The sequence below is a fragment of the Sardina pilchardus genome, chromosome 2 (genome assembly GCF_963854185.1).
Source record: "Sardina pilchardus chromosome 2, fSarPil1.1, whole genome shotgun sequence".
In the NCBI taxonomy this organism is placed as follows: domain Eukaryota; kingdom Metazoa; phylum Chordata; class Actinopteri; order Clupeiformes; family Clupeidae; genus Sardina; species Sardina pilchardus.
Window position 1 is genome coordinate 29,009,190 of NC_084995.1, and position 26,934 is coordinate 29,036,123.

At 42.9% G+C, this 26,934-nt stretch overlaps 1 protein-coding gene across 2 annotated transcripts; it reads right to left on the reverse strand.

Annotated features, from left to right (window-relative positions):
* kcnn1a (potassium intermediate/small conductance calcium-activated channel, subfamily N, member 1a) lies at positions 1-22,811 on the reverse strand. Of its 2 annotated transcripts, XR_009936799.1 has the most exons (10): positions 22,522-22,630; positions 15,769-16,221; positions 13,124-13,219; positions 12,448-12,866; positions 5,974-6,115; positions 5,636-5,746; positions 5,238-5,365; positions 3,679-3,748; positions 2,350-3,360; positions 1-2,057 (listed from the first exon to the last, which is right to left on the reverse strand). XR_009936799.1 is itself a non-coding variant. In XM_062525235.1 (9 exons), exons 2-9 carry the CDS (start codon positions 16,135-16,137, stop codon positions 3,076-3,078), a joined length of 1,620 nt encoding a protein of 539 aa, XP_062381219.1. In that variant the 5' UTR covers positions 16,138-16,221; positions 22,522-22,811; the 3' UTR covers positions 1-3,075. The 2 variants fall into 2 exon arrangements, 1 of the variants encoding a protein (XP_062381219.1); XM_062525235.1 differs by having other exon boundaries at positions 1-3,360; positions 22,522-22,811.
* Between the last annotated feature and the right edge of the window lie 4,123 nt (positions 22,812-26,934).

A 26,934-nucleotide genomic window follows, 5' to 3' on the forward strand; every position in this document is an offset into this window, starting at 1 on the left:
ATCATTTATTCCAGTGCAACTACATATGAGCAATGTGGCAGTGTACACAAAACTATGGTAATACAACGTCCGATTTTTTTTTTTTTTATTAATCATGTCCAGTTGGAATACAATCTAATGCCAGCACGGAGAAGTAGACTAATTTTACAAAACATCTCTGCTGTATCTTGTTGACTTGATCAGTAATCATCTTGTTCTTTAGAGAAATGCTTGTCTTGGTATCGTAACCCACTGATCATTGACTGGTGTTTTGTTCGAAGGCTTTTCTGATAGAAGCCTGTACGGCAGGAAGGTACGATGCAAAAGAAACAAAAAGATACGGTAAAGCTTTCAAGATCTCCCCCGTGTGTACTCTTAAAAGCCCTCACAGAGGGCAAATACATACTTCCAGAAACACTCGATATGAAGCATGGCTCTGTTTCAATATCCCTTAGTATAAAATGGATTACTTTCACCTAATGGGACTGAGCTTTTTCTGCTTGCTTAGTTTAATCAGAGTATGTTTTTTTGAAATTGAATTTTGTAGTTGCTCACACAGTCCTCTCATCTTTATACAGACTGCAGAACGACAAATACCTACAACTCAGTCAACCACTAGGGCGTAGAATAAGGAAGTTGGAGTGGAATCTTTCCCATGTTACTGAGACCTATACTGTAAACATAGTGCCAGTCTTTACCGCCCGCTAGAAGAACATTTCAAAAGAGGTTTGATTTATTCACTGTTCCACTGTCATTACATCTAGTGACTTAATATGTATTTCTTTGAAACACGTCAGTGCCGTTATGGCAGAGCCTCTCGGGCAACCTCTTCCTGCACGTACAAAAATCACAGGACTTAAGACATGAGACCCCACCACAAGCACCCATGTGGCTATGTACATTTACCCTGGGGACATACAAAACCATTTCCTCTACAGAATCTATTTCATTTATAGGAAGGTCACAAAGATGGTCACTCTACAGATAAAAATAGAGTTTGCCTCACGCCAGCCACTCGGATCTCTCTATCCACTCACTCTGGATCACTTGTGAAATTACTCATTGTCTTCTGAGGGTCCCCTCGGATGGGCCTTGTACTACTTACATTTGGGTCACCATACTGGAATCGGTGACTGTAAAACTAAGACACTAGAGTGGAAACGTGGGGGTTTGGTGCAAATGGCGTGAGCACGCTGCCCTACACGGCACTTGATTGTGTGCCGTTTGATTGATCCGAGATTCCCACATCCTTTCCCAAGTGTGCTTGCTATTCATGTTATTAACAAGAGGGGAAGAACAGGGGTTTGAAGACAAACCAGAGGAGTAAATGCAATTCATAGAGTGTACCAGGGCCTAATGAGGGGAGCCTGCATGAGGATATCTTCAAATGTCTTTAAAGCTGAAAATTACATTTAAGATTTGTAGGAATTTGTGCATATTGGCACGTGTGCTTTCCAATGTTGTTGAAGTATAGTTCTGTTTTGGTGTACTGTATGCATATATGCATAATCTGACATAAGTCTACTGAAACTGATAGTGGCTTTTTTTATGGAAACTTAAAATTAATGCTTTGATGTACACCCAAGGCTGGGGTAAATTTGTGGACATTGCCATGAGACCTCTTACCCTGTGAATGCCATAAAAAATGCTAAAATAACTGTACTGACACTGTCCCTGTAATTCATTCTCCATAGCTAACTTTGTGTTAATCTGCAAAAGCAGCAAACATGAGCAATAGATGTTATCAAGGCTTTTTAAAAAATAAAATGAAAAAAAGATTAAATATTGCCCTAAGATGAATGAACTAAAAACCATGAGTTATCGAAAAAGTTAAACCCTGAAAAGTTAAACAGAGTACCTCCACATTTAAAGCAATCAATATCAAAACGAGGGACAGAGAAGAGGGCAGTGTCCTTCACAGACCTCTTGTGTATCCTTTTGCAGAAGCATTCAGCAATGTGATCTTTGTAGCTAGCACGCATCCATTGTCTCTTACAAAGCCAGTGATGTCATCATCAGGGTGCATCGCTAGGTCTCACAGTATTGCACCTCTAATCAGGATATCTGCAAATCTTAAACTTATAAAAACATCCTGGTATAAAAGCAAAAAGAAACAACCAATATAATTAACACAACATATCCCCAAAACCATCAAGTAGCCATTCACCACAAGGATGCACTGATACATGCATTGGGGCTAGGTTTTTCTGTGCCTACCATAGCCAAGAGCACTCCCATAGCCTAAAATAAGCAGCCTTGCCAGAATGCAAAGACCTGTGGAAGCTCTGATTTGTGACAATGAGGTTTCAGGTTAAATTGGATGATAATTTACTTTACATTTGTATGGCCTTCCTTCCTTTCTCCACTTACCTTTGTATATTTGTCTTTCTTTCTTTCCTTCTTTCCTTCTTTCTTTCTTTCTTTCCTATTCTTTTCTTCCTTGTTCATATCTGCCATTCACTCTATTTTTCTGTTGGTCTCACTTTCTTGCCTTTCCGTTAGTAAACATAGAAAATATTTGAAACATAGAGTAAACTGCATAATGGAGGTAATGGTAAACATCATATTAAGACAGCGTTCTCTGAAGAGGAATGTATCTGAAAAAGGAATGCAATGCTCGTATCAACAGTGTACAAAAAACCCGCTCCAAAATGTGTAAATTAACAACCCTCCACAATTTGTACATTCAGGCACTAAAAAGTAACATGCCAATATATAACTAAAAAAAGTTAGTCGCATCCCCATTTTCCCTTTAAAAGAACAAGGGAACAGAATCCTTAAACTTGGCATTTTTGTGTAAAATATCCTATGCAATAGTAATGGCATGTACCTCTCCCTCCACCTGCCATTTCATTCTCTCTCTTTACAAAAAAGCTAACTTGAACAGCCATACAATGGCCAAAACATAAACCATAAATCTACTATTTTTTTTTAATGATTGGGTTAGGTCTCTCAGGTCGGTTCTCAGTCGTCGCCAGCTGCCTGCTTGCAAAAAAGAGCGTCTGTGCTAGAGCTGCTGCAGCGGTAATGTCCACCTGTCCACCTGTCCACCTGTGTGCCGGCGTGGGTGCCGGCGGCGCCCGTCCCGGTGGTCAGCTAGCCACTGTCAGAGGAGGTGTGCGGCACCGTGGAGGGTGACCGCCGGCGCCGCGAGGGGGTCCACGAGCGCTCGGAGCCCAGCGAGCCGGGCCGATAGCGGTGCATAAAGCCGTCCAGGAGGTCCTGCTGCTGCTGGGTTATGGCTTGCGAGATGAGACAGGGCAGGGCCTGGAGGGTGCCCGTCACCGAGTCCAGCTTGTCCTCCAGCGTGCCGATGCGCTTGTCCAGCTCCTCGCTGCGCTCCTGCAGCTCCGACACCAGGTCGTACATCACGTTTTGGGTCTGTGGAGGGAGAGAGTGGACATCAGAGCAGGGCACGCAGAGCCAATACATCAGAGCACTAAAAATAGCACTCAAGCACACACGCACGCACGCACGCACGCACACACACACACACACACACACACGCAAGCACGCACACACACACACACACACACACACACACACACAAACAGAGAGAGAGAGTCGGCTGAGAGAGATAAGATGTTCTCATATATGAAAGTCAGAAAGCCACAGCTCTAAAGAGAGTCTGAGTTTTGGTGTTAGAACCACATCCTCATAAAAATCAACCTTCCAGCACATGGCAAAATGTATGTTTACCTTAGCCAGGTCCACCAGGGTGTTGGCCTGGTCATTGAGCTTCCTCTGCTCCATCTTCACACTGCGAAGCCTGAGGGAGGGTGGGGGTGAGTGGGGGGCAGATTTGGGTGCAGGGGGGAGGAGGGGGGGGTGGTGGGGAGTCACCAGGAAAGAGCAACACGGTACTGTTAGGAGGACTCTAGGAGGGGCAGTGGGTGTGAGAGTCTGACCTGCATGCAAGCATTCACAGTCCCCTCGGCCATTCTGTCACATGCAGTGCACACCGTATAGAGTCCACTCATCTGTCAGCTTAACATTCAGAAATGCTAAAGGAATTCGGTTGGATTCCTGCAGTGGACCAACCATTCACCAAAAGAAAACCAAAAAAAAGGATGTCACAGGGCCTCATTCATGGAGGATGGTACATGAACCGGCAGACTGTCATGGTGCTGGCATACATGAGACCGAAGGGAAGACTTGCAGGAATGGCAACAAGTGTGTTCTTTAACTCCTACGTAAAACAGGGTAAATATCTGTGAGGTAAAGAGGTACTGCGTTACGGCGTGAGAATGAAAGAATGTCTGCCCCCCTCTCCTGCCCTTTCCTCTCAGCACTATAGGACTTCAGCTGTGCTCTCTAGAGAGCACAATTTGGGAATGAATCTTTCCTAAGTGACATGTTAGTGCAAAAGCAGAAGCTTACAGTGTGTCTTAATGCAGGACAGGGCCAGTATTCTTTCTGAAGCAAACAAAATCCTCCATATCAGCTTGCATCTGGCCCTTAAAAGACGCATGTATGATTGTTCTTGAGTTGCCTTAGCATGACACCAACAAAGAAGAGCACCGCTATGAGTGCAAGTTAATATGGAGACAGTGGCAACCTCACTGATCAAATGGCACATGTATGAGCGCAGAAAACCTAAAGCCTGAAAATGTCCGTGATTAAGTGGTGCAGAGCAATGGAAAACTTCAATTCATTAAAAAACATGAGTGTTTCAGAAATCAAAATGGGCCCCCCTATTCAAACCTCATGCATGTGATACACACAGAAAAGGGAGAATGTGAGGGAGAGAGTAAGGGCAAACACCAAGGACAACAACTTACTTCTGAGCTCTGCAGTGATAGAGCGAAACAGAGACAGAACAAGAACACAGTTCAAGTTTAGAACCCCACAACATTCAGTACACAACAACAGCCGGAGAACCGTTACACTTGTCACAGTAAGCACGAGGGGCAAGGGTTAAGGAAAGGGAGAGGAAAGAACACGACCGTCACATCACACAGGAGTAGATGAGCTGTGCATCAGCTTTAAATCACCACCCCGACGACAAAACTTGATGATTCCGGGGTTACCACAGGAGCATAATTTGTTTAAAAATGGGTAGGCAAGTAGACAAGGTCAATCCATTATGTAATTATGTTTAACATCCCTCATTGTGCCCATAGTGAATTGCTGTTCTCTTGTTACATCACCCTAAGATGATACTGTTTAAGACGCTATCCCTGTCATCATTAGCACCTTCATGATCTCCATTTTCAGCTACAGACGAAGTGGTCTTTATTTTGTGGTATCATACTCACTGATGGATGGCCTGTAGAAACTTGCGCTGGTGTTTGCGCACTTTGGCGTGATCAATCTTCTTGACTAACTTTGTGTGTTTGTAGATGAGCCATGTTTCCCTGAGTACATTGGCAGCTGTGTTCTTAACCTTGAGGGAGAGATCGAATATGACATGTCAATACCTCATTGTAGAATATGGGGGGGAGGGCACTGAAAAGAATGACACAAATCATGGTCAAACACCTCAAGTGCAGTGATGTGTCACTGACACAATTACTTAATTGAGAAATCCAGAGAGAAATCTAGAACTTTACAGGTGAGTGATAGTCAACTAATTCTTTGACAGATAACTTACCGGTAACCCTAATTACTATTAAAACAATGACAGCAGACATAGTGTGTGTTTTAGATTGCTTACTCGTTTACAGAGCTGTGTATCCATCATGAAGTTGTGGACATGTTTCTCAGCCTTGGTGAGTTCCAATTTCCTGGCTACCACAGCAACCACTAGTGCAGTGCAACCAGCTCCCTGTCGAAAAAATATGTTGTCTTTTGTGTTATCAAGAAAATGTTTTATGAATGTGTACATAAAGAGGAATATATATTTTTTTAAAGACTTCTGTCATTTTAGGCTATGCATATACACTAATGTGTATACATGCATACCATACACAATATTTCACGTTATATTTTCTGGTGATAAAACAGTGATTTTTTTTGTTCATTACTCCTGATTTCTGGCAAAGGGAGACATACCATGATTCCTGTCAGCAGACACACGCCCTTGCCACAGTACGTGTGTGGAACCATGTCTCCATAGCCAATAGAGAGGAAAGTTATAGAGATTAGCCACATCGCCCCCAGGAAGTTACTGGTCACTTCCTGTTTGTCGTGGTACCTGGTACAGTGACAGGACAGACAGAGGACAACATTGGTGTGAGAAGCAGAATACTGGAAGAGGTAGTCAGGGACGAAGAAGGCCATAGTAAAGCCATCACCAAAATTCAAAAAACGAAAATGTGATAACACATTTTGCAGGAGCATCTATGTAGAATCTATGTAGAAACTACACTTTCTACGGGTGCAATGAACACAACAGGGAAAAGCAACAAAAGAAAATACATTTTGTTGTCAGTGTTAGCAGGGTTGAGACCCTTGAGACTATATATTACAAAAAAGGCAAACCATTAACTATTTGATTTTCATCAATGTGCAGCAAGCTTATGTTTGACTGTTTTAACAGACACAAGATCTAGAAAAGAGCATTTGTTTCATTTGGGGTGAAAACCTTCAAGCATCCACAGTGACTGACATAAAGCATAGGATGAACTGTGCTGATGATACAAAAGCATTCCCAAACAAATGGTGTCACACACAACCCAACAAAGGCTCGAACAACATCACTTTGTTGAGCATCAGAAATGGCAAGCAACCGTACAGAAGACCTGAGAAATAGGACATCTTCTGGCAACATTCAATTATCTACGTATTTCTTCAGTCATTCATTGTGCCTAGTGAGGACAGGCCCAAGATGGAGACCTACAACCCATTTCAACCTTTTCACCTCCACCTCACCGGTGCACTGACGCACTGAGATCAATAATCTGTCCAAGAGGAGACGAGGGTATAAGGGTTCGCTACGGACCGTTAAACACAAAATGAGTGCACCCTGAAATGAGGCAAATAACAGGTCTCATTGTGTGGTGTGCGAGCATATTTTAAAAGCAAACTAAGTTGCTCTTTGAGTGCGGCACAAGCAATTTAACATACTAGAGGACTGCCAATGACCAGTCTGACCGCTAGTGACCCGCCATGTAAATTGGCATTGGCCACAAATTTGGATTTAATTAGGTGTGAAATGGTGCTAAGAACACCTGGAGCAGATGGTTGGCATTCGATTGGAATTTTAAAATGGGTCTCTAAAAAGAAGCCTCCTTGGACTGTTCCTCCTAGACAGTTCACTCCCCACACATGATATATCATGCCATTAGCTGGACCTATCTATTTCTGTCCCAGCCTGACACTGCAAACATGCTCTGGGAGAGTGAGAGCATCCTCCGTTTCCCTATCAAGACCAGACAGTGATTGGGGAAAAAAAGCCCAGATTGAACATGCGAACGAAGCATTATAGGTACCAGACAGTGTCCCCCTATCCAAATCAGACAGTGATTGGAAAAAAAAAGCCCAGTTTGAACATGCGAACGAAGCAGCCGATACCATGCAGGCATTTTAAAAAAAGATCTCCACACCCTGCATGCTGAAATAGAGTCCAGTATATTGAGAGCCATGGGGAAAATGGGCAGGCCTAGAAGGTGTTAATGGAAGCCATCTTAGACACTGTCAAAATGGAAGCCCAATGAACACAAATATTGGCAGTGAGCCTTCACCTGTTAAGTCCCTACACTGTGATGGTAAAATAACTCAGACAGAGAAAAAACAGTTGAGTGCTGAAGCTTCAGAACCTTTTGTTTTGCTCGGGGCTGTGCAGGAAATAACTACAGCACTTTAACCAGCAGAGCTACAGGTCTGGAGTCTGTACAACATGTATGATGTTCCAATAGTGAAACTGTGTTGCAAAATACAAAATCACAAATAATGTCAAACACATGTGCCATATGGGACTGATCTCTTTTGAAGCTGGTGTCAGATCTCAGAGCTACACAGCTATGGCTCTCTGTCTGTGGTTGACTGCTGGACAGGTTGTAACTTTGCTTCCTTGAGTTCCTGCCATTAAAGTCTAACAGTTTGATTACAATAGTTCAGTACACTCCAACTTTCTCTGTCACTCGTCTTCTGTTTACATATTGTATGCCAACATTAGTGTCTATGACACTGTGGGAGAAAAAACACTGGTTGATTCTCCCTGCGATGTCATGTTCTAGCCTAGATCATGAATGTGGCACATGACGTCAGAAGGGACGCGCTGTACACTGCCGCTGACATGGGACTGTAGCCGTTACAGGACGCCTGCTCATGAGCAAAACATGAGGGCCTGTCCTTTACTTGTCGAAAATGGTCAGATTTGTTCAAACTGAAACTGAGTACAGGCATTAACTAAAAAAACTGACAAATCAATTACAGTCTACTCTTTTCATCCATTTGAAAGATCCACTGGCAGCTAACTTTCACTGAAGGGGTTACTAACTAACTAACTAACTAACTCATGGCCTCATCGTAGCACTGAAGGGGTTACTAACTAACTAACTAGCTCATGGCCTCATCGTAGTGCTGAGGGGTAAGGTCACGGGGTCAACATTCAAAGCTCTCAATATACTGTATGCAGTTCTGGCATAAAATGGAGAAGAGCTGGCACCACCTTCAACTTAGATCAGAATTGTAAGCAAAGACGGTCCACTTTACGGAATTTCCCTGAGAACCACGTGTGATTCGTTAGCTATAGTGAAAGAAGATACATGTTTTGGGCAAATGCAGAATATTAGAGAAACCGATAAGAGATAAGACGCGGCAAGGGAAGCGATAGAGGAGAAAGCACAACAGAAAAAGCTGAAGTGTGGACTAGTGTGCCCCTTACTTAGGCTACACCTCACTAGCTAGGTCAGGTGTTCATGACACTATGTAGATCACCTGATAACCACATACCTGAACCATATACAAGTGAAAGTAGGAGGTAGGCTGGTTTTTAAAGATCACTCCCTCTCATGTTTATATGGGATGATAGATCAGTTCAGAGGCCCAGCAGATGACTTGCAGATGCAATCATGTGAAATTCTGACTGCCATGAAATTCTGCCTTTCCCTGATTAGCATGGTTTAGGGCAAGGCACACAACTGCAACTGTTTCTAAACATCCTCTCCCATAGGGAGTTTGCATCACCTTCTATCAGTTAGTCACGTCACCATGGCTAAAGCTTGTTGGCACTTAAAGAGTAAAGAATTTTAGCCTATGATTCTATATTTACCATCATATACCAATACTCAAGTGTATTTTAGGATCCAGAGATTCTCACAACATTCACACACCTACACACACAAACACACATATCAGCTCACCATACAGAGACACCCACAAGCAAACACTCACACATACGCACACTCACACGACAAATTCATGGACATTTATTGATGACACACCTGGATGACAGACAAGCTGTGACATTTCAAGTGGACCATGCTGATGGGCTGCTGTTCATTGGTTAACTCTTTGGTGAGCGACTGAAACCAGGAAGTAAGTGGATGAGGTAGAGAGTTGTTAGCTTGTTAGTTGTTAGCTCGGCCTCTTGCAGACTTCATAGGGTACCATCAAAGATGATGTACCTCCTCTCATTACGATCACCAAATGACTACTACAATTGGACTACTACAGTCTATGTGTCTCGTTCATGGGTGTTGCTGTTAAAGCAATAAGACAGCCATTCGTTATTATCCATCAATTGATTATGTAAGACCAAATTACAAATACACACATGTTCTCCCACTGTCCGCAGCAATGTAGGCTATCCAAAATCAGAGAAAATCTAGCCGTACATGTCCACCAGATGTCTGATACTGTAGCATTTGTGCCTTCTGTCAAATGTGTAAGAGAGAAAGTGTGAAGACGATATCAAGGGACAAGACAACAGACAAGAGGAAAACGCTGCGTGGTGGCATATATCCAGTAGTCACAGGCCCATATTAGCGCCTGTCAGCTAATGAGGTGAGAGGTGATGGACACTACTAGCACAGCCATTTGGGACATACGGTGTCTCTGCCAGACCCCTAAACAAAGCGTCTCCATTTTCCCACCCTCTAGATGCATTCCAAACGGACTCCATGCTGGTCCAGTCTCACCTCGTTCTGTTCTGAGGCTGGCCTGTGTGTTTACACACACACACGTACGTACAGTATATACAGAGAGCAGTGGCAAGTATGACCCCCCCCCCCCCAGCTCTGCAGCACTTAGAGTAACGCCTCTTTATAATTACAGTATGTGCAAAAAGTAAACATGAAGACCATCATGCTGTTTCATTGTTTACCACAGGTGAGCACCCAGCCTATTTTCAAACCATGTATGAAGCACAGAATGGAGAAAGGAGAGCCTTTACATAACACTGTTCACTGCAGTCCTTTTCAGTCTGCCTGAGAGTTTGTTCTAAAATGGACAGCATCACCCTCACCATTCGCTCACACAATGAAATGGCATGAACCATATAATATATTCATATCTATGTGAATGTGTGTGTGTGTGTGTGCATGTGTGTGTGCGTTTGTGTTTGTGTGTGTGTGTGTGTGTGTGTGTGAGTGTATGTGTGTGTGTGTATCTGTGTGTGTGTGTGTGTGTGTGTGTGTGTGTGTGTGTGAAATGTAGAAATATGTTGATATAATTCTGACAGAGACATGGATCTGCCACACATTTTACATTATGAGAATGTAGTGAGAGTGTAGTGATGTTAAAAGCAGTTACGACAAAACTATACCAAAACCATGAAGCTTTTGATTAACATCTTATTCTTCAAATAGGTCTCTGAGGTGTGAACACATGACTTGTCTCTAATAATTGGTTTAGGAACAACAATAATAGCAAGATACCCTGCGGCCTGTTTGTGAAGGTGATTTGAAGGAGCTGCTCCATTTTAGCACGAGCTCCCGCCTCGTCCTTTATGTCAGAGAGCCGTCGACAACGAGACACTTGATTTACTACAGTGCTGCTCAAATGATAGGTTTCCCTACATCGCAAGTGACCAAGAGCGTAAATACATTTTCCGTGTAGTATGTCCCTTTTTTTTGAGGATGGTGCCACATTTGCACATGGTTTCGTTTTAAGTTTATCTGTCTTTCTTTTGCGATTTCTGGGATCCCACGCCCACCCCCTCCAACTTTGAGAGTATCAGTGGCACCAGCTCAATGAACAATGGTAGGTTTTTTTCCACGGCTAGAGAGCGAGGACTCACATGGTATCCCTATGGAGCAGCATAGAGGGGAAATAGAAAGTACAACAGTGAATTAAACACACACCAACACACACACCCACCCACACGCACACACACACACACACACACACACACACACACACACACACACACACACACACTTGTTGTACACAAATCCGCATATGTGTACACACACACACACTCTCTCTCTCTCTCTCACTCTCTCTTTCTTTCTCTCTCTCTCACACACAGATACATACACACACACACACACACATACAGACACATACACATATATACACACACACACACACACACACACACACACACACACACACACACACACATATACTCACACTTTACTTTGTTTCACACACATTTTTTTAAATGAAAGCAGGCTGGCCATTTAGCGTGCACTTCTGCAGATGGCACCAGGGGGCAGGGTAGGGAAGGGGGGGGGGGTAGTGCATGGAGGTCATATCCTGTGACACCTCAACTATGGAGTGGCTAGAAAACAGGCATCTCTCTGGCCTCTGGTGACGCATGGTGAAGACTGCTAAGTGGTAAGGTGAAGTAGTGACTGGTAGCTGGGTGGGAGGATGGAAAAAGTAAGCGCAGAAAGGCAAAGTAGGATAAGAAAAATTCAAGACATACTTCAAAATTGACGAGAAAAAAAAAGAAAGGAGATTCACCATTTCATACTTCACCTACACACACCCGTGTCTGTCCATGACAGCTGAAATGAATCTATTTCAGGTGAGTCACATGATGCGAAATCTTTTACAGGTGACCTCTGGTTTAAACAACGCAAAAAGATGATTTAAATGAGCGCTGCTCTTCGACGCCTCTGCTGGCTGAGCAGAGATCAGTTTAGAATCTGCACCGTGCCCCTTGAGATGAAACATAATGGAGAGATGGGCATCCTTGGGGCTGTTCAGCATTACCAAAACAAACCATTCAGCAAACAAACAGTTAGACACTCATGAATTATTGATAGACTGCTAATACAGCATACAACACAGGAGAGGACTTGTCTTTTTTTTTTAATGCAATCAACGGCTGGATGAGACACGACTACAACCATCCACCCACCCCACCACCACCACCAGCACCACCCCCTTCCCTTCCCCTTCTGGAGGCGGTAGCTTTTCATGTTCCTGAAGGGGCAGAAATGAGTGCATGAGGGGTGGAGGTGGAGGTGGAGGGGAGTGGGTGAACGAGAGAGCCGAGAGGAGGAGAGAAGAAGGGTGGAGAGATGGAGGAGAGGTTGGCGGTTCTGTGTGCGTGGTGGTGGTGGTGGTCATGGCAATGGTAGCCAGTCAGATCAACGGCGGAGGGCGGGAAGAGCACGTCGGGCACTGTACCTCTCGCAGACGCGCACGGTCCAGGCGGCGATGATCCAGGAGGAGATGCTGAAGACCAGCAGCACGGTGCCGGGGCAGATGGTCATGAGCGTCTTCATGACGAAGCGCGTGTTGAAGTTGATCTTGTTGAGCGCGCCGATGCTGCGCGACGAGGCGTCCGTGAACAGCTTGCTGTGCAGCAGCATGACGCGGCCGATCAGGTAGAGGCGCAGGAACATGGGGATGGACAGGATGATGTCCACGTCGGCGTCCGCCACCGAGGGCACGTAGGTGAAGGCCAGGCGCGCCGTCCACGTGAACACGTACTGGCCCGGGATGGGGTGGATGGCGCACACCAGCAGCTCCAGCACGATGAAGAAGATGCGCTCGTACGTCATGGCGATCCGCCAGTCGTCCGCACCGTTGTCCACCATGAAGAGCTGAGAGTACGACAGAGAAGGGTGTGTGTGTGTGTGTGTAGGGTGGGGGGGTAAATGGAATAATTTTAAGGCAAAAGTTCACCTCAGTTTTCACCATATCATATTTTTTTTTTTATTCACATAAATTTAGAAGTAGCACTATGACATAAAACTTGTACTCCATTTATATTTCATTCCACACATCATAAAAGTATTACTGTGAGCAACATATTTCAAGGACAGAGTATCCCCAGTGTCCTTCGGCCTTTTGGTCTCACCTGGATTTCCCGGGCATGGTACATTATAATAAGACCAAGCAAAATAACAGTGGAGAGGCTGATAAGGCATTTCAGTGCAAATGAATATGAGGATTCCTGCAGAGAGAGATACAAACACACAAAATAAGAACAAGATAAGAGCCTCAAACAAAAAGATGACATCATTAATTTACGGTGCTTCATACCTCACTAATTAAAATGGATGTTGCGGGTACATATATGTACGTCATGCTACATAGGTGGTCGTTAAATTACATACAATAATTTCCCTCCATTAAGGCATGCTGTCTAAAGCATCTGCGTCAGTGATGGCTTGCCCCGAGGGGGGCTGTTCCCTGATGCAGAGAGCCACTCCGCCTTGCCACACTAACCCTCGGTGGCACTTTATTAGACGAACGCCATATATAATGAAAATCTAATGGCCATTACTCCACAGATATATCTGTAATGGACTGTATGTATGGACAGAACACGAGACAGAATCATGGCCTCTCTGCGGCGGCGATTCCCTGGAAAGTGTCCAGGCTCAGTCAAATGGCCGGTTGAAATATGGCCGTGTACAATGAGGAGTGAACTGTAAAATGTGGAGTCTGCTCGTGGCTTGCAAACATTTACCCCCCTCCCCGCCACTATCGCTGCCCCCCCCCCCACCGGTGCACACTGCTCTCCATGAGCGGGAATACATCACGGCTGCTGGGGGAGGTGATGAATTGGATGGTTTATATGCTGCTGCTGCACAGCTGTGTGTGGCCCATACATCATGGCAGGAGCGAGCTGAGTGAGAGGCTGTTCGCCAGACTCCACGGCCCCGCTTTGAGTTTTAGATGTTGTTTTATGGATTAGCTTTTAGTCCTTACGGCCAGTTAATATTATGCATTAGTTAGTATTGACTTAGTATTGCACTTTGAAACAGTTTACTGCAAATGTTTAGTGGTTGCAGTGAGCCCATAGCACTAGGGAAGCAAACAAAAAAGTGAGCGTAAAAACACAAAGTGATTTCTCTTGTAGGATCCCTATCTATCTATTATACTCAGTTACACATCCATTGATATTCAAACTAAAAGGGAAGAATGTATATTGTTGTCAGTTTAACAAAGATGTGTTTATTTAGGCATTGTAATCAATTGTGATTTCACTTAATTTCACCAGTAAAATGACACTGGTACAATGCAGTGCTGGTATTCCTCTTACTAATACTAACTGGTTGTGTGAATAAATCAGAACCTTTTCTACAGCACTTTCAAGTAGTGCATCTTTTAATGGATGCCCCTTATTTAACTATCGCTGTCACAAGGAATAAGCCTGCTCCGTTTTAGCATAGATGTTAGCAGATAAGAAGTGGACAGAGAAAATCATTTACAAATTAGATTTGATGACTTGGTTGGAAAAAAACACGTTTTGGTTTGTAGTATCTGAATGATGATCTTGTGATTATTTGTTGAATCCTGAGTGGCCGTGCTGAAGGTGTCCTGTCTCTTCTCCTAATGCTTTTTTTTTAGTTAGTTTGCTTTAAGCAAAGGGGGCCATACTGGCTTTGCAAAAAAGTAATGCCCAAAATCAATCATCAATACAGCCGGTCAAAATATTTTGGATAGAAACATCAGGCAAATGTATTTTCCTAAATATATATTGGAAATATATTGGGGGAAATTATCTTTTGAAAATTCAAATGGTGCTTTTGGCATCTCAATAAATGCAAAGACTCTCTTTTGTCATTACCAGAAAGCCTACCAATTAGGGGACTTATTTTTAACAATGAAACTAGACTGCTCCCCTGATCTGCCCACACCTCACCTCTGGTCCCCTGTGCCTTTCAGGACACAATTATGTGGGAAATTGTTTTGCGACTCCCTTGTGACATAACATTGAATAAACTAATTAATTCACCTGTCATTAGTCTGAAGACTGCCATCCCAAAGCTCCTTTTTAAAAAATGTATATCCTACCCAAGGGTCTGAGAACATGCAAAATACCATTACTATCGAGCCAGGGTAACAGGCACTGTCTCTCTCATAACTCTCACTGTCTCTCTGTTATAGAAACACACCCTTTCATAACAATCTGCCAATGTCAAGTGGGAAGAAAATGAAATTGATATAAAAAACTCAGAGTGTGAATCGGGTTTTGCTACGAGCTACCAGTCTGACCCGCCAGCAGATGCCATGTTACATTTGTCAGCCCCAAACCACTGAAAGGTCAAATGATGCTTGTGGCGTCTCCCTTATGCGCTGTGCTGCAGTGCCAGTCTGAGAGACCCTGCTGGATGTTCAACTCATCAGCCCAGAGCTAATTAAGACTCAAACACAAAGCATATTAGCTCCATTACACTCAAAGCTCTTGTCTGTAATACTGTATGCATGTGTTCACAGAGAATGATGGCACGTGTGCAAGGTTATTTCATGTACATGATGTATCGCAGACTGACAGGTGTCAGTGTGTATCTCACCCACACTATTTCTATACATAATTGCAATATATACCGTATGTGGTGGAAATATAGATTTTATGAGCAATAATGGTAATCTGTAAGTTGGATAACATAAAATGTACATTTAGAAAATGTATATTGCCACGTATTACCCTCAGAACACCTTAGATACTTTCCTATTTACGGGAAATGTTTTAAATAATTGTTCAGCACTTACCTTAGTATAAACCCCCCAAGATAGTTCAGTCTCTGTGACCATGACAACAATCCCAAACATGCCAAATATCAAGGCGTAGTCACTGAGCCGCTTGCGCTTCTCAAACAGGGCCCTGCGGTGGCCAAGCTTGTAGCCAATGTCCTTGTTTTTCTTTTGCGGCGCGTTCCCGCCGCCCTCTCTGACCAGGCTCTCGTTGGACGCCTTGCTGCGGTCCTCGCCATTGCCCTTGGAGACCACCACCTCCAGGCCAGAGCTGTGCAGCGTCTGCAGCGGCTGGGTCTCCGAGTCGTGTTCCGCCAGGTTGCGTCGTGACGACGCCAGGCTGCCCAGTGGTCTCACCACGCCCCCATTGAACTTGCAGCTGTTCATGGCTATCTGAGGCAACGAGTGGCTGCTCGCGGAGACTGAGGGCTTGGATCCAGCATGGCTCAGCTTCGGTCTCTCAGCATTGACCTGTTCACAGGAGAAGACAGAGGGGAGCAGGTCAGAGGCTGCTGGATTAGAACGCTGCCGAGACATCAGTGGTCTGAGTAGCACACCCTGACTGATTGATTGATTGATTGATTTTATTTGACCCTTTTTTTACTAGACAACATGGCAACAACGCATTCCTAGTACCTTATCCTCAGGTGGGTTATCCTTGCCCTGCGAAAGTCTTACTAATACCAAAGTGCACAACATAAGTGTGATAGTGTCAATGGTGAACAGTGGTCAAAGATGCTCACAGAGATTCACCAAGGGTATGCTGATACTCAATAGCAGTTACTGTAAGTTGATTAACAGTTCATTCAAGAGCTTCAACATTTGAGACCCCCTTACAATAGCAACAAACTATCCAAAAGAACCCCTTCCTGCTCCTCTTTCTCTTCTTGTAAGTTGCAAGACAGTGGAAACTTGTAAAGCCATTGAAAGATAATCTGACACTGTCTCGTTTTATAAGAATGCATCTAAAGGTTAAGGATTAATGAAGGCTATGGTACACAAACCTACTCTTACATAGGTAGGTCTATGTTTCCCGCCATCTACCCCCTCCCTCCTGAAGCTCAACATGTATCGAATAGCAGGGGTTTGGACATCTTAGTAAACACCTCAGTATGCAATGCTATTCTACCAGCTGTTCTGCTGGCAAGCCTTCAGAAGATTTCAAGATCCAGTATGTCTAGCCAAAATTCAATTACCTCAGGGTTCATCCAAAATTACAGTAAAGGTTAATTGATAGTACTTGCCCTTGACATTTATTTTTAAAAAGATATCAGCCAGGGACTCATAACAAATACAGTTGTATATAACAGAGTGGACCACTGTCACTGTTTTCTCATTTGTCTATATCATAAATTCATAGAGCTAAAACACCAAAAATAATAACTAGAATTAAATTGTGCATAGTAAAATACAAAATTATTCCAACATCTAAAACATTCCTTTATGTAAATCAACAAACAAAACCAAAGTAGTCCATGTCTACCCAAGAGCAATACACTGTACTGAGTCCATTTGCTGTGTTGTGACTTAACAACACCTCCAAAGGGAATCTAATTACTAGATCTGATTTTCCAGCTTGCCATAGGAAATAGGTTAAGAACCTCAAACAGGCTATTCTAAAGATTTTAAAGCATGTATACACCAGGAATGGCATGAGCAGAATTTGTAATGATTATTCATATATACTTCAAATCTGTGTTTCGCTGTCCTCTGAGGGGGTGCTTCACAGAACATTGCATGCAAATGTGAATGGTACAGTGCCATTTGAAAGCGCTGTAAAGGGTTTAAGGCCACAATGCCCTTTGATCGCAGCTGGGCCCCTGCAGTCTCCTTTCATTATGAAATCAGAAAGGGGGTTACTATTGGAAACAGGGAGGCTGTTGGCCCTTGGTGATCACAGGCCATGTTCATGATGAAATGATATTCAGGTGACGTAGTGTGGCCATGCTTTTTCACTTAAGATGTGATTCAGCAAGAAAAAGCTATAAAAAAAGTGTATTTTGGGGGAAAACAACAAACATAAAAAGATTTAGAGAGTAGGGAAGCTCCTTTCAGTAAGATGCAGTCATTTGTCTCCTCCTAAAACACTGTGTTCTCTGGAGATACATGGCCCGCTTACTAGGAAGCTCTCGGGTAAATCAAAAGCAAGCGATTCACTGTGCAGGTGCAGGCCCTGAGGTTTCACCATGCTGCTTTCAAAGGGGCCATCACAGAGCAAAAACATGCACTGCCTTTGCCGTGCCCACTTCAAATGATCTTTGCAAATTCTTGGGGACTGAAAGGCTCACTGGGACTGGTCAATATTTGGGGAATATAATCCCAATGAGATACATCCTCAATTAGACATGCAAACTACATCTAATCGCCTTAATAGTAACATTAGTTCCTGGGAGTGATAATGACTCCAAAGCTAGCTGAGATCATGGCAATACTGTAGAGGATTTAGTTTGACACTATTTGCAAAGGACAAACATAATTTGAAAGAGTTAGAATTGAATAGCAATTGTATTTAAAAAATGTCAGCATTAAATTACACCCTGGATGAAACCACAGCCAGAAGTATCTGGCACACAACCCAAAAATCAGCCTGGGTCCTACCGACATGCTGCACTGCCAACTGATCTCGGAGAAGTTTCAAAGCAGGCTGTACAGCCCCGTCTATCTCATTTCTGCTATACAGCTATGGCAGCCTCGAAACCATCCACATCAGCCTTTGTGGGTTGTAGATGACACAGATTGCAAAATTATATAAACAGAGAACTAAAAAAAAACAAAAACGTTGACTTGGTACTGGATCAAGGAGTTCCTAACAAAACTCATCAACTGAGCCTCACACATTTCTGAAGACTATTCCATATGACTAGAAGAAGGGTGGCACGTTTTCACAGGTGAGACAGTCAGGCTGACTGCACTGAGTCACGCAGAGGTTTAGAGTCTACTCTCAGCTCCGGAACAAGGGCAAAGCACACATTCAGACAGACATCAAAGATGTTCACCAGAGACATTTAAGCTTGACACCATCGAGAAGTTTGCCTGCTCTCCTTAGTGGGAAAATTGACTTAGTGTGCCAGTTCACTTGGGAAAAGTCTATTGTTTCTATGTTCCAGCTTACAGAAACATTACTGTAAATTGTACATCAGCCATTCAACACATTACCCTGTAAAATACCTAATTATAATTCCAATGGTGCAGAGTGTGTGCAACAGCCTGTAACATAGCATGTGGTATTTCCATATAACTGCAGTCTGCATTTCTAGCCCAAGCCACTTCTTGCCAAAGGGTCATTCCGTGTCAAATCAGACAAAATCCAGGAAAATGGTTGCAGCACCGACTCGGATTTTCTTCAAAGTTTGTCTACACAATGTTAAGGTTCCATAACTAAAATCTGTAAAATATTTTTGCTCAATTCTATTGTTTTCATTGTCTTTTTGCCCTTGCCTTTTTACACTCTCTAAATGACCTTATCTTGGAGGCCATGTTAAGGTACTCATATCTTAAAAAGTATCATTCCTAGCCTGACTAAACTTTATAGAATGGAAGACAAGCATGTTCTCAGTAAGATTCAATGATTAAATGTTTGTACCACAGTCTCATTGGTTGTACAGAAGTCCCTAGTTTCTGAAAAAACATGCAAAAAAAAGTGATATTGAGGGTCTCAAAACTTTTTTATTGGGACACACCTGCCATCAATGAGTCTTTTCTATAGAAATATAATCCTTTGTTAATGTTGTCCCAAAATGTGAAGTCTCCAAATCAAATGAATTTTACAATAATAAGGATAAAACAAGGCATGTTTGTATTTTTGTGTCATTTTCATGCAGCTGAAAAGCTATGTGGGGTAGGTAGTAGGATCATGAAAATCTATGTGGAAATAGAAAAGTATATGGACATGTAGTGTGTAAAGTTTTAATATTGCATCGAAGCCCCGTTCACAGAATAAATGCATGTAGTTACAGGTGTTTTGGTAACACCAGAATAAACATTTACAATAAAAAAAGTGAAGTTTGGCACCCCCCTCTGGCAAAACCGTAGCATTTTGCTACTTTTACAAGGCATTAACTCTGGTAGCTATTTGAGTGGAATGGAAAGGCTATATTTTACTTCTCGTATTCAAAAAGAAGCAGAAATTCCTAATACCTTGATATTGAAAAGGATAGCAAAAAAGCCACCAACTAATGATAGGCCTATTTTAGATTAATGGTTAAAACATAATTTCAAGTATATAATTCGGTGTATTTGGCATCCTTTTCAATTTCAAGGTATTAGGAATTTCTGCTTCTTTTTGAATACGAGAAGTAAAATACAGCCTTTCCATTCCATTCAAATAGCTACCAGAGTTAATGCCTTGTAAAAGTAGCAAAATGCTACTGTTTCGCCAGAGGGGGGTGCCAAACTTCACTTTTTTTAATTGTAAATGTTTATTCTGGTGTTACCAAAACACCTGTAACTACATGCATTTATTCTGTGAACGGGGCTTCGATGCAAAATTAGAACTTCACACACTACATGTCCATATACTTTTCTATTTCCACATAGATTTTCATGATCCTACTACCTATCCCACATAGCATTTCAGTTACATGAAAATGACACAAAATACAAACATGCCTTGTTTTATTGTAATTATTGTCATGGTTATTTGTTGTGGAGACTTCAAATTGTGGGAAAACATTAATTAACTGCCGTATTTGAAGAGGAAATAGTGACTGATACCAAGTGAAAAAGATAAACCGTTTTTTAATACCCTTAATATCACATTTAATGCACGTTTTTCCAAAATTGAGGGCCCTTTCGAGAGTCAAGAGACATTTAGTACAGACTTTAAATTGTTTACACATGCTTATTATGAGTTGATCTTCCATCCTAGAAAATTTGGGGAGGCTAGGGAACATATTTGTCAAGATATTAATGCCCAGACATGGCATGTGTTTTTCAAGCTGTAAAAATGAAAGAATTTCAAGGTCTAAAAAAGATATGAAGACAGATGATTTCCACAGAAATATTTCACAGGCCTTGGTTTTAGGACCCATTGATGATATACACAAAGTTTGAACAAAATCTGAGACGGTGCAGCAACAATCTTATCTGATTTGACACGGAATGACCCCAAATTCATTGAGGATGTAGTTTCCTGGAGTAAAAGCTGATGAACGTGGAGAGCAGTACTGCAACAGTGCTTGTACTGTAGGTTTGAGTAGCGTATGGAGCGTAAACTCCAGGTTTTAAACAATCTGTTGAATTCACTGAATATTTGACAGGTCCATATATTAATGGCTTCTTGCACATACAGTAGGTCATATATTTTGCCCATACAGAACCCATTTATATTATGCATTATTTCATCCACTTGTTATTCCACAGTATTACAGATAGCTGAAAAACAAACAATCGCCCCAGAAAGGCACATACAGCATGAGATCGGAGTTCCCCATTAAAGAACCTCTTTCAACCTGCAATGCGCATTAAAGAGTACTTACATATGAATCACAATGGCAACAGCAATGTACCTTTCACATCACAGTGTCACTCCGCCTGGACACATTATCACACAGCCTACAATACAGCACGGCTATTGGGTTTCACTCTGTGTCACAGGATCCTGTAAGGGTATACATTTCATTTGTGTTGCGCTATCACAATTGGTTTGTCATGTCAGTCTTAGCCTCAGTCCCTATGATAATGAGTAAACTCAGACATCATACAATATGGCCGACATAATATACTGCCTAAAAAAACTGTACGTAATAGTGTGAGTATTACCCCAACACCTACTCAACAGCATTCAACACGCTTGGCCTCTGACCTGTTGCTTATTCCCATGCTGATATCCCAGGCTATTAAATGGCATATGGGCCGTGTAGTGGTGGCCCACCCCCAGCACCTAGAGCTGGCCTACTGCAGCAGGCCTCATAAACCCTCCCTGTCAGTCAGATGGCAGGGGAGCAGCCTTCCACCTGTTCAAATGCAACACCTACAGTACATATGTACATCAACCTCCAGCAGGGTCTGGCAACAAATGGTCAGGTTATCAACAAGTTGAGCACAGTCCTCAATAATACTGGTACTGCCACCTGCCAGTGCCCACTTGGAAAAGAGGAAACATTATGTCTGAGACATGTACAACAATCTCTAATTTAAATACAATGGAATGGGTCCCTATTTCGACCCATTTTAACTGTGTACTAAACAGCCATTTCAAGGAGGATGCATGTACAAATTTAATATGGAGATAACTTAAATAACGTTAATAGTGAAAAACCAAGAAGAAATGCCAATTAAAATTGCTCAATTGCAAAATAACTCTGGACAACCCCCCAGGCCCCAGAAATAGGCCTTATTGCTGTAACTATGTAAAAAAACCCACCAAGGTGTTACTGTCTTGTCTCTATTTGGGATAACAGATAAGAAAATAATCATTCTAAATGTTTTAAGGAAGAATTATTTTGGTGTGAGGGTCTGTGTGTGTGTGTGAGTGAGAGAGAGAGAGAGAGAGAGAGAGAGAGAGAGAGAGAGAGAGAGAGAGAGAGAGAGAGATTTATCAGGGAATGGGCATTTCGTATGTATTATTAGCTACGTTTAGTTGAGTGTAGATGAGTGGGTTTTTTATGTCTTAATTAACTTTGAGTGTTAATTCCCCATCATGATACACACGTAAGTGCCCTGGCTGTTGAGCTAGCCCATGTGATAGGCGTGGCTACGAGTTAAATCAGTTTGTACGGTTACAATACCAACACACACCTAATTCGGTTGAAGTGGGTAGCCTATACCTACCTTTTGTTTGTCTGCTCGACTCCTTCGCTCCTCTTGGTAACGACTCTCTGGCCACAATTGGTTGCTGGATCCGTATGGTGGGCTGCTGTTGCTGCTACTGTTGTCAGACGAGTTTCTCACCAGTCGACGTTCATGTTTAGGTATCTGGTACTGTTGCCCCTGCCGTTTGCTGACTTTCTCGTCTAGTTCATCAGTCTCATGGCCACTGGATTGCGGAATTTGTGGGAGCGGGTGGATATGCAGTCCGCGTACGTCCTCTTGCCAATGTTGTTGCAGTGGCGGTGCTTGGTTATTTCTGCACCGCTCTCCCGCGCCTTTGGTGCAATAGTTGATAGGCAGGCTGCTCCCTACTAGTAATTGTCGTTGAGCGCGCAATTGAGGCTGTTGCTGCTGCAGGTCGCGAGCCGGAGATTCAAAATACCGCTGATTCGTCACCGTCGGATCACACACATTAATCTGTCCTTGACATGAGTTTTGTGTGACTGAGTGTGAGGATGTGTTATTTTGTTGAAGCCCTGTAGCGCTGCACTGCTGTTGTTGCTGCAACAATTGCTTTTGGTTTCCGTGCTCAAAAACCCCCGCTTTCTGTTGCGCAATGTCTCCGCGCGGGTAATTAGCGCTATACTGAAAATTCTTCGTCGTACTAGGATTCTGCGAAAACAGAGGCGGCGGCAGGTGAGAAGGGGAGGGCTGCGGGCATATGTGGGCTTCACGCTGATGAGTATGGTTCGCCTCCGTAGAAAAACTGCAGTGGCGGCTCTCGAAAAGGAACACCTCCGTCTGCGTTGACGCTACTGAGGCTTCAGAAGTCTCCTGCGGCCGCGAAAGCTTGGTCTCAAATGGGCAACCTTGGCGTGCAGGTCGTGGAACAATCTCCTGACTTGTCAAATACGGGGGCTTGTCGTACTGCAACTGACGGACGTGGACAGCCTGCGTAGCTGACTGATTCTGGCAAGGCAGGTCATGGTGGTTTTGATGATAGGAGGTGGTTGATCGTTCTCTCTGCGATGGAGGAGGGGGTGGCAAACTGAAAAGGGGTGCGACTGGACTCGAATTTCCTTTTTGAGAAAGCGCCGGATTGCTCTGAGCGTTGCGTTGTTCTGCGTCGGGGAATTGGTGCTGGTGGACAGCTCCCGCGTATCGATGCCGCATCCCCTCAATAGCCGCGTCTTGTTGTGGTCGCTCCTTTGCCTTGTAAACCTCCGACACCCGTTCATAGCGATCAACCCCAGATGAATCGAACCGGCTCGTTTCATTGGTAGATTTCACCAAGACCTGCCTCATAACGTCACTCCCTGGCTAAAACACCGCCTATTGCTCCTTATACCTTCATACATTTGCCTTACATTTAACTTAAAACATGTACGCATCAACGCACCAGAGAATGTATTATTTTTTTTAGAACATCTATAATAATAACATACAAGACTGATTGAAAGGTTTTATATTGTATTAGTTTATCATGATCAATATCTCTATTTTAGCCCCTGACTAACACACAAATGTAAAATGCTGCAGGTAATGCCTAGATGTCTTGTAATTACACTTCTTGTAATTACTCTTAACAATGCTGATCTAAACACTAAAGTGGAGAACACTTTTGTTTGAACCCCACGAAACAAATGTCAGTGTCTGAATGACCTCTGAAGTTCGGATATTGTAAGGTCTATTACAGTGCTTATGCATTGAACTATATTGCATTTTGTATGTGTATGATTAAGAGGTTCGTAGGAAGTTATCTAGTCATCAGGTGCGTTTATTGGACTGCAAAGGTACTTGTACGACTTAAATATTTAATCACATCAGGAGGTTTTGTGTTACAGATACAACATGGAAACGGACGCATGAAGATCCTCTTGATATTCTAAAATTGTTTATGGCTAAATGGAACAGCGTAGCCTATTTCTAGAACTTCTGGTCAAGGCAACATCGATTGACACTGCATAACCCTCACGCGTAATGCAGAGGAACTCTCCATGGTGCCAAAAGTATCATGGCAGTTGTAAAATAGGAGATGATGGAATCGACGTGTGTTCGTGTGTGTGTGTGTGTGTGTGTGTGTGTGTGTGTGTGTGTGTGTGTGTGTGTGTGTGTGTGTGTGTGTGTGTGTGTGCGTGCGTGCGTGCGTGCGTGCGTGCGTGCGTGCGTGCGAGCGAGTGTAGGTGTGTGCTCAAGACCATAGGCCTATGATGAGGCCAAATATCTTCATATTAGCCATCCAAGAACACTACACTATACACTACACGAACAGCGGAACGTATAGGCAGAGGCAGGACTATCCCTTATGAATCTTGCGTAAAATGTTTGACTCGAGTATTCGGTTTGGAAGAGACATGTATGTAATGTCTCCATGAGTTTATAATGCCTACGCAGTATTATTAGGTTAAACATGGATGTAAACACACGATGAGAGGCTTACTGGATAACTACAACAAGAACTAAATGAATGAATAAATTACCATACCCACCATTCGAAGAACTAATCATTACATAAGTAGCACTTTATTAATGGATAAATGTTGTATTATTCTTTACCGATAAGAAGTATAGGCAAGGTCTACACTACTGAGATCTCAAGCGTTTGCCATCATGACCAGCAGTACATGAGGTCATTGACATAGAAGTCAGTCACTGAGCTCCTCTGCAGTAGAAACCTGATCATTTTCACCATGTAATTAGCGACCATGTATTATGGTGCTCGAGTGAGACCCGAAGTTTCATTTGCTATTTTGGATTGCAGTGCTACATTAATTATTGAATACAAGTTATCGAAGAATAAGTAAGACTCTGGCAACTGTTATCCAATAGGCTTACTTCGTAGTTACTTTCAATTACTGAATAAACCAAAAGCAAACGGAGTCGACCAGAAAGTACACGCATGACATGTCGCTGTCTGTAAGACAGAGTGTTTGTCTGCTCGCTATTGTTTCGCGATACGGATACAACAGTCGTGAGCATCAAGCTGCACCTATGATCATCAGCAATGCGGCCTATTGAATACAGCACAAAATGCACTGTTTCTCTGATTCATTTCAGCATGGATGATAGAGGTGCAGGGGAGGAAAGGTCGTGTTTTATTTGGAGAGCACCGATAACATGCTGCGCGTAACAGAGCATGATTTTCTGATAGATGTTTATTTTTATTGTAGTTTTCTTTATTATTATTATTTTAAAAATTGCATCACTATTGTCACAATAGATGCATGTTAGTGTTGTGTGTAGCGCAATATCCATTCCAATCATGATGTGCCACAAAATGCCAGAACACACACAAGCAACAAGCAACACTATGCTCAGTGTATAGGTGGATTTCTGCATAGCACAAATTTAAACCTATCAATTTTGTTCAGATCGATTTATTCTTAGAAAGAACAATAACAACACACACACACACACACACACACACACACACACACACATAATCAAGACGAGACATAGTCGTTATGCTCACACTCGTCTTGCACCCGATGCGACTCCTTAACACACTAAAGACAAGATGAAACTATTCGGCCTTCTTGCTCTTGCTTATAGTAGGCTATATCATGCATGGCCCAGGCCTGTAATAGACAGACTGAGGGAGAATACCGTCCTTATATGATTCCTTGGAGGCATTTTTCATAAGGAACATTTACCTCGTATCTGTAGTCAGGATTTTTCATTACTGTCAAAACCGAGATGTTCTTATTCACTCTCCACAAAGGAGTGTTGCTTTTGTCTGTAGCTATGTATATCTGTGTGTAGGAGTGTATGGAGTTTGCTCTCACTCTCTCTCTCTCTCTCTCTCTCTCTCTCTCTCTCTCTCTCTCTCTCTCTCTCTCTGTGTGTGTGTGTGTGTGTGTGTGTGTGTGTGTGTGTGTGTGTGTGTGTGTGTGTGTGTGTGTGTGTGTGTGTGTGTGTGTGTGTGTGTGGAGCTGTGGCAGAGAAAAAGGCTTACATGTTGTTACCCATTCATAAATACTTTAGGTAGTTGTCTTAACAAATAGCTATAGAAATCGCCAACCATGCATTACAATAAATGCTCTGAAAACCAGAACTCGATGGAACTGTCCTACTTTAGAATCAGACTGAATAATCTTCAGCATAAACTAAGGTTTCTATTTTCATTTTCATACTGAATGTTAGATTTTGAGAAGATTAGGTTAGCATACTATAGTCTCATAGTAACTGTACAGTTAATTAGCATACTATCTGGCCGTAAGGAGTGGCTCTCCAGGCATAAAAGTTGCCTACAAAAAGGTCAGGTTTTGCTTACCCTTTAAAGCTGGAAGATTTCCTCTGCATCCAGGACATCAGTCTCATAAATGCCCACCAGATAAGGGATACTGGCGATCACTACAGGAAACCATAGGGATTTCCTTTAGCCGTACACGTTTCCCTTTCACATGGCATGCGTGACAACCCGGTACTGCAGGA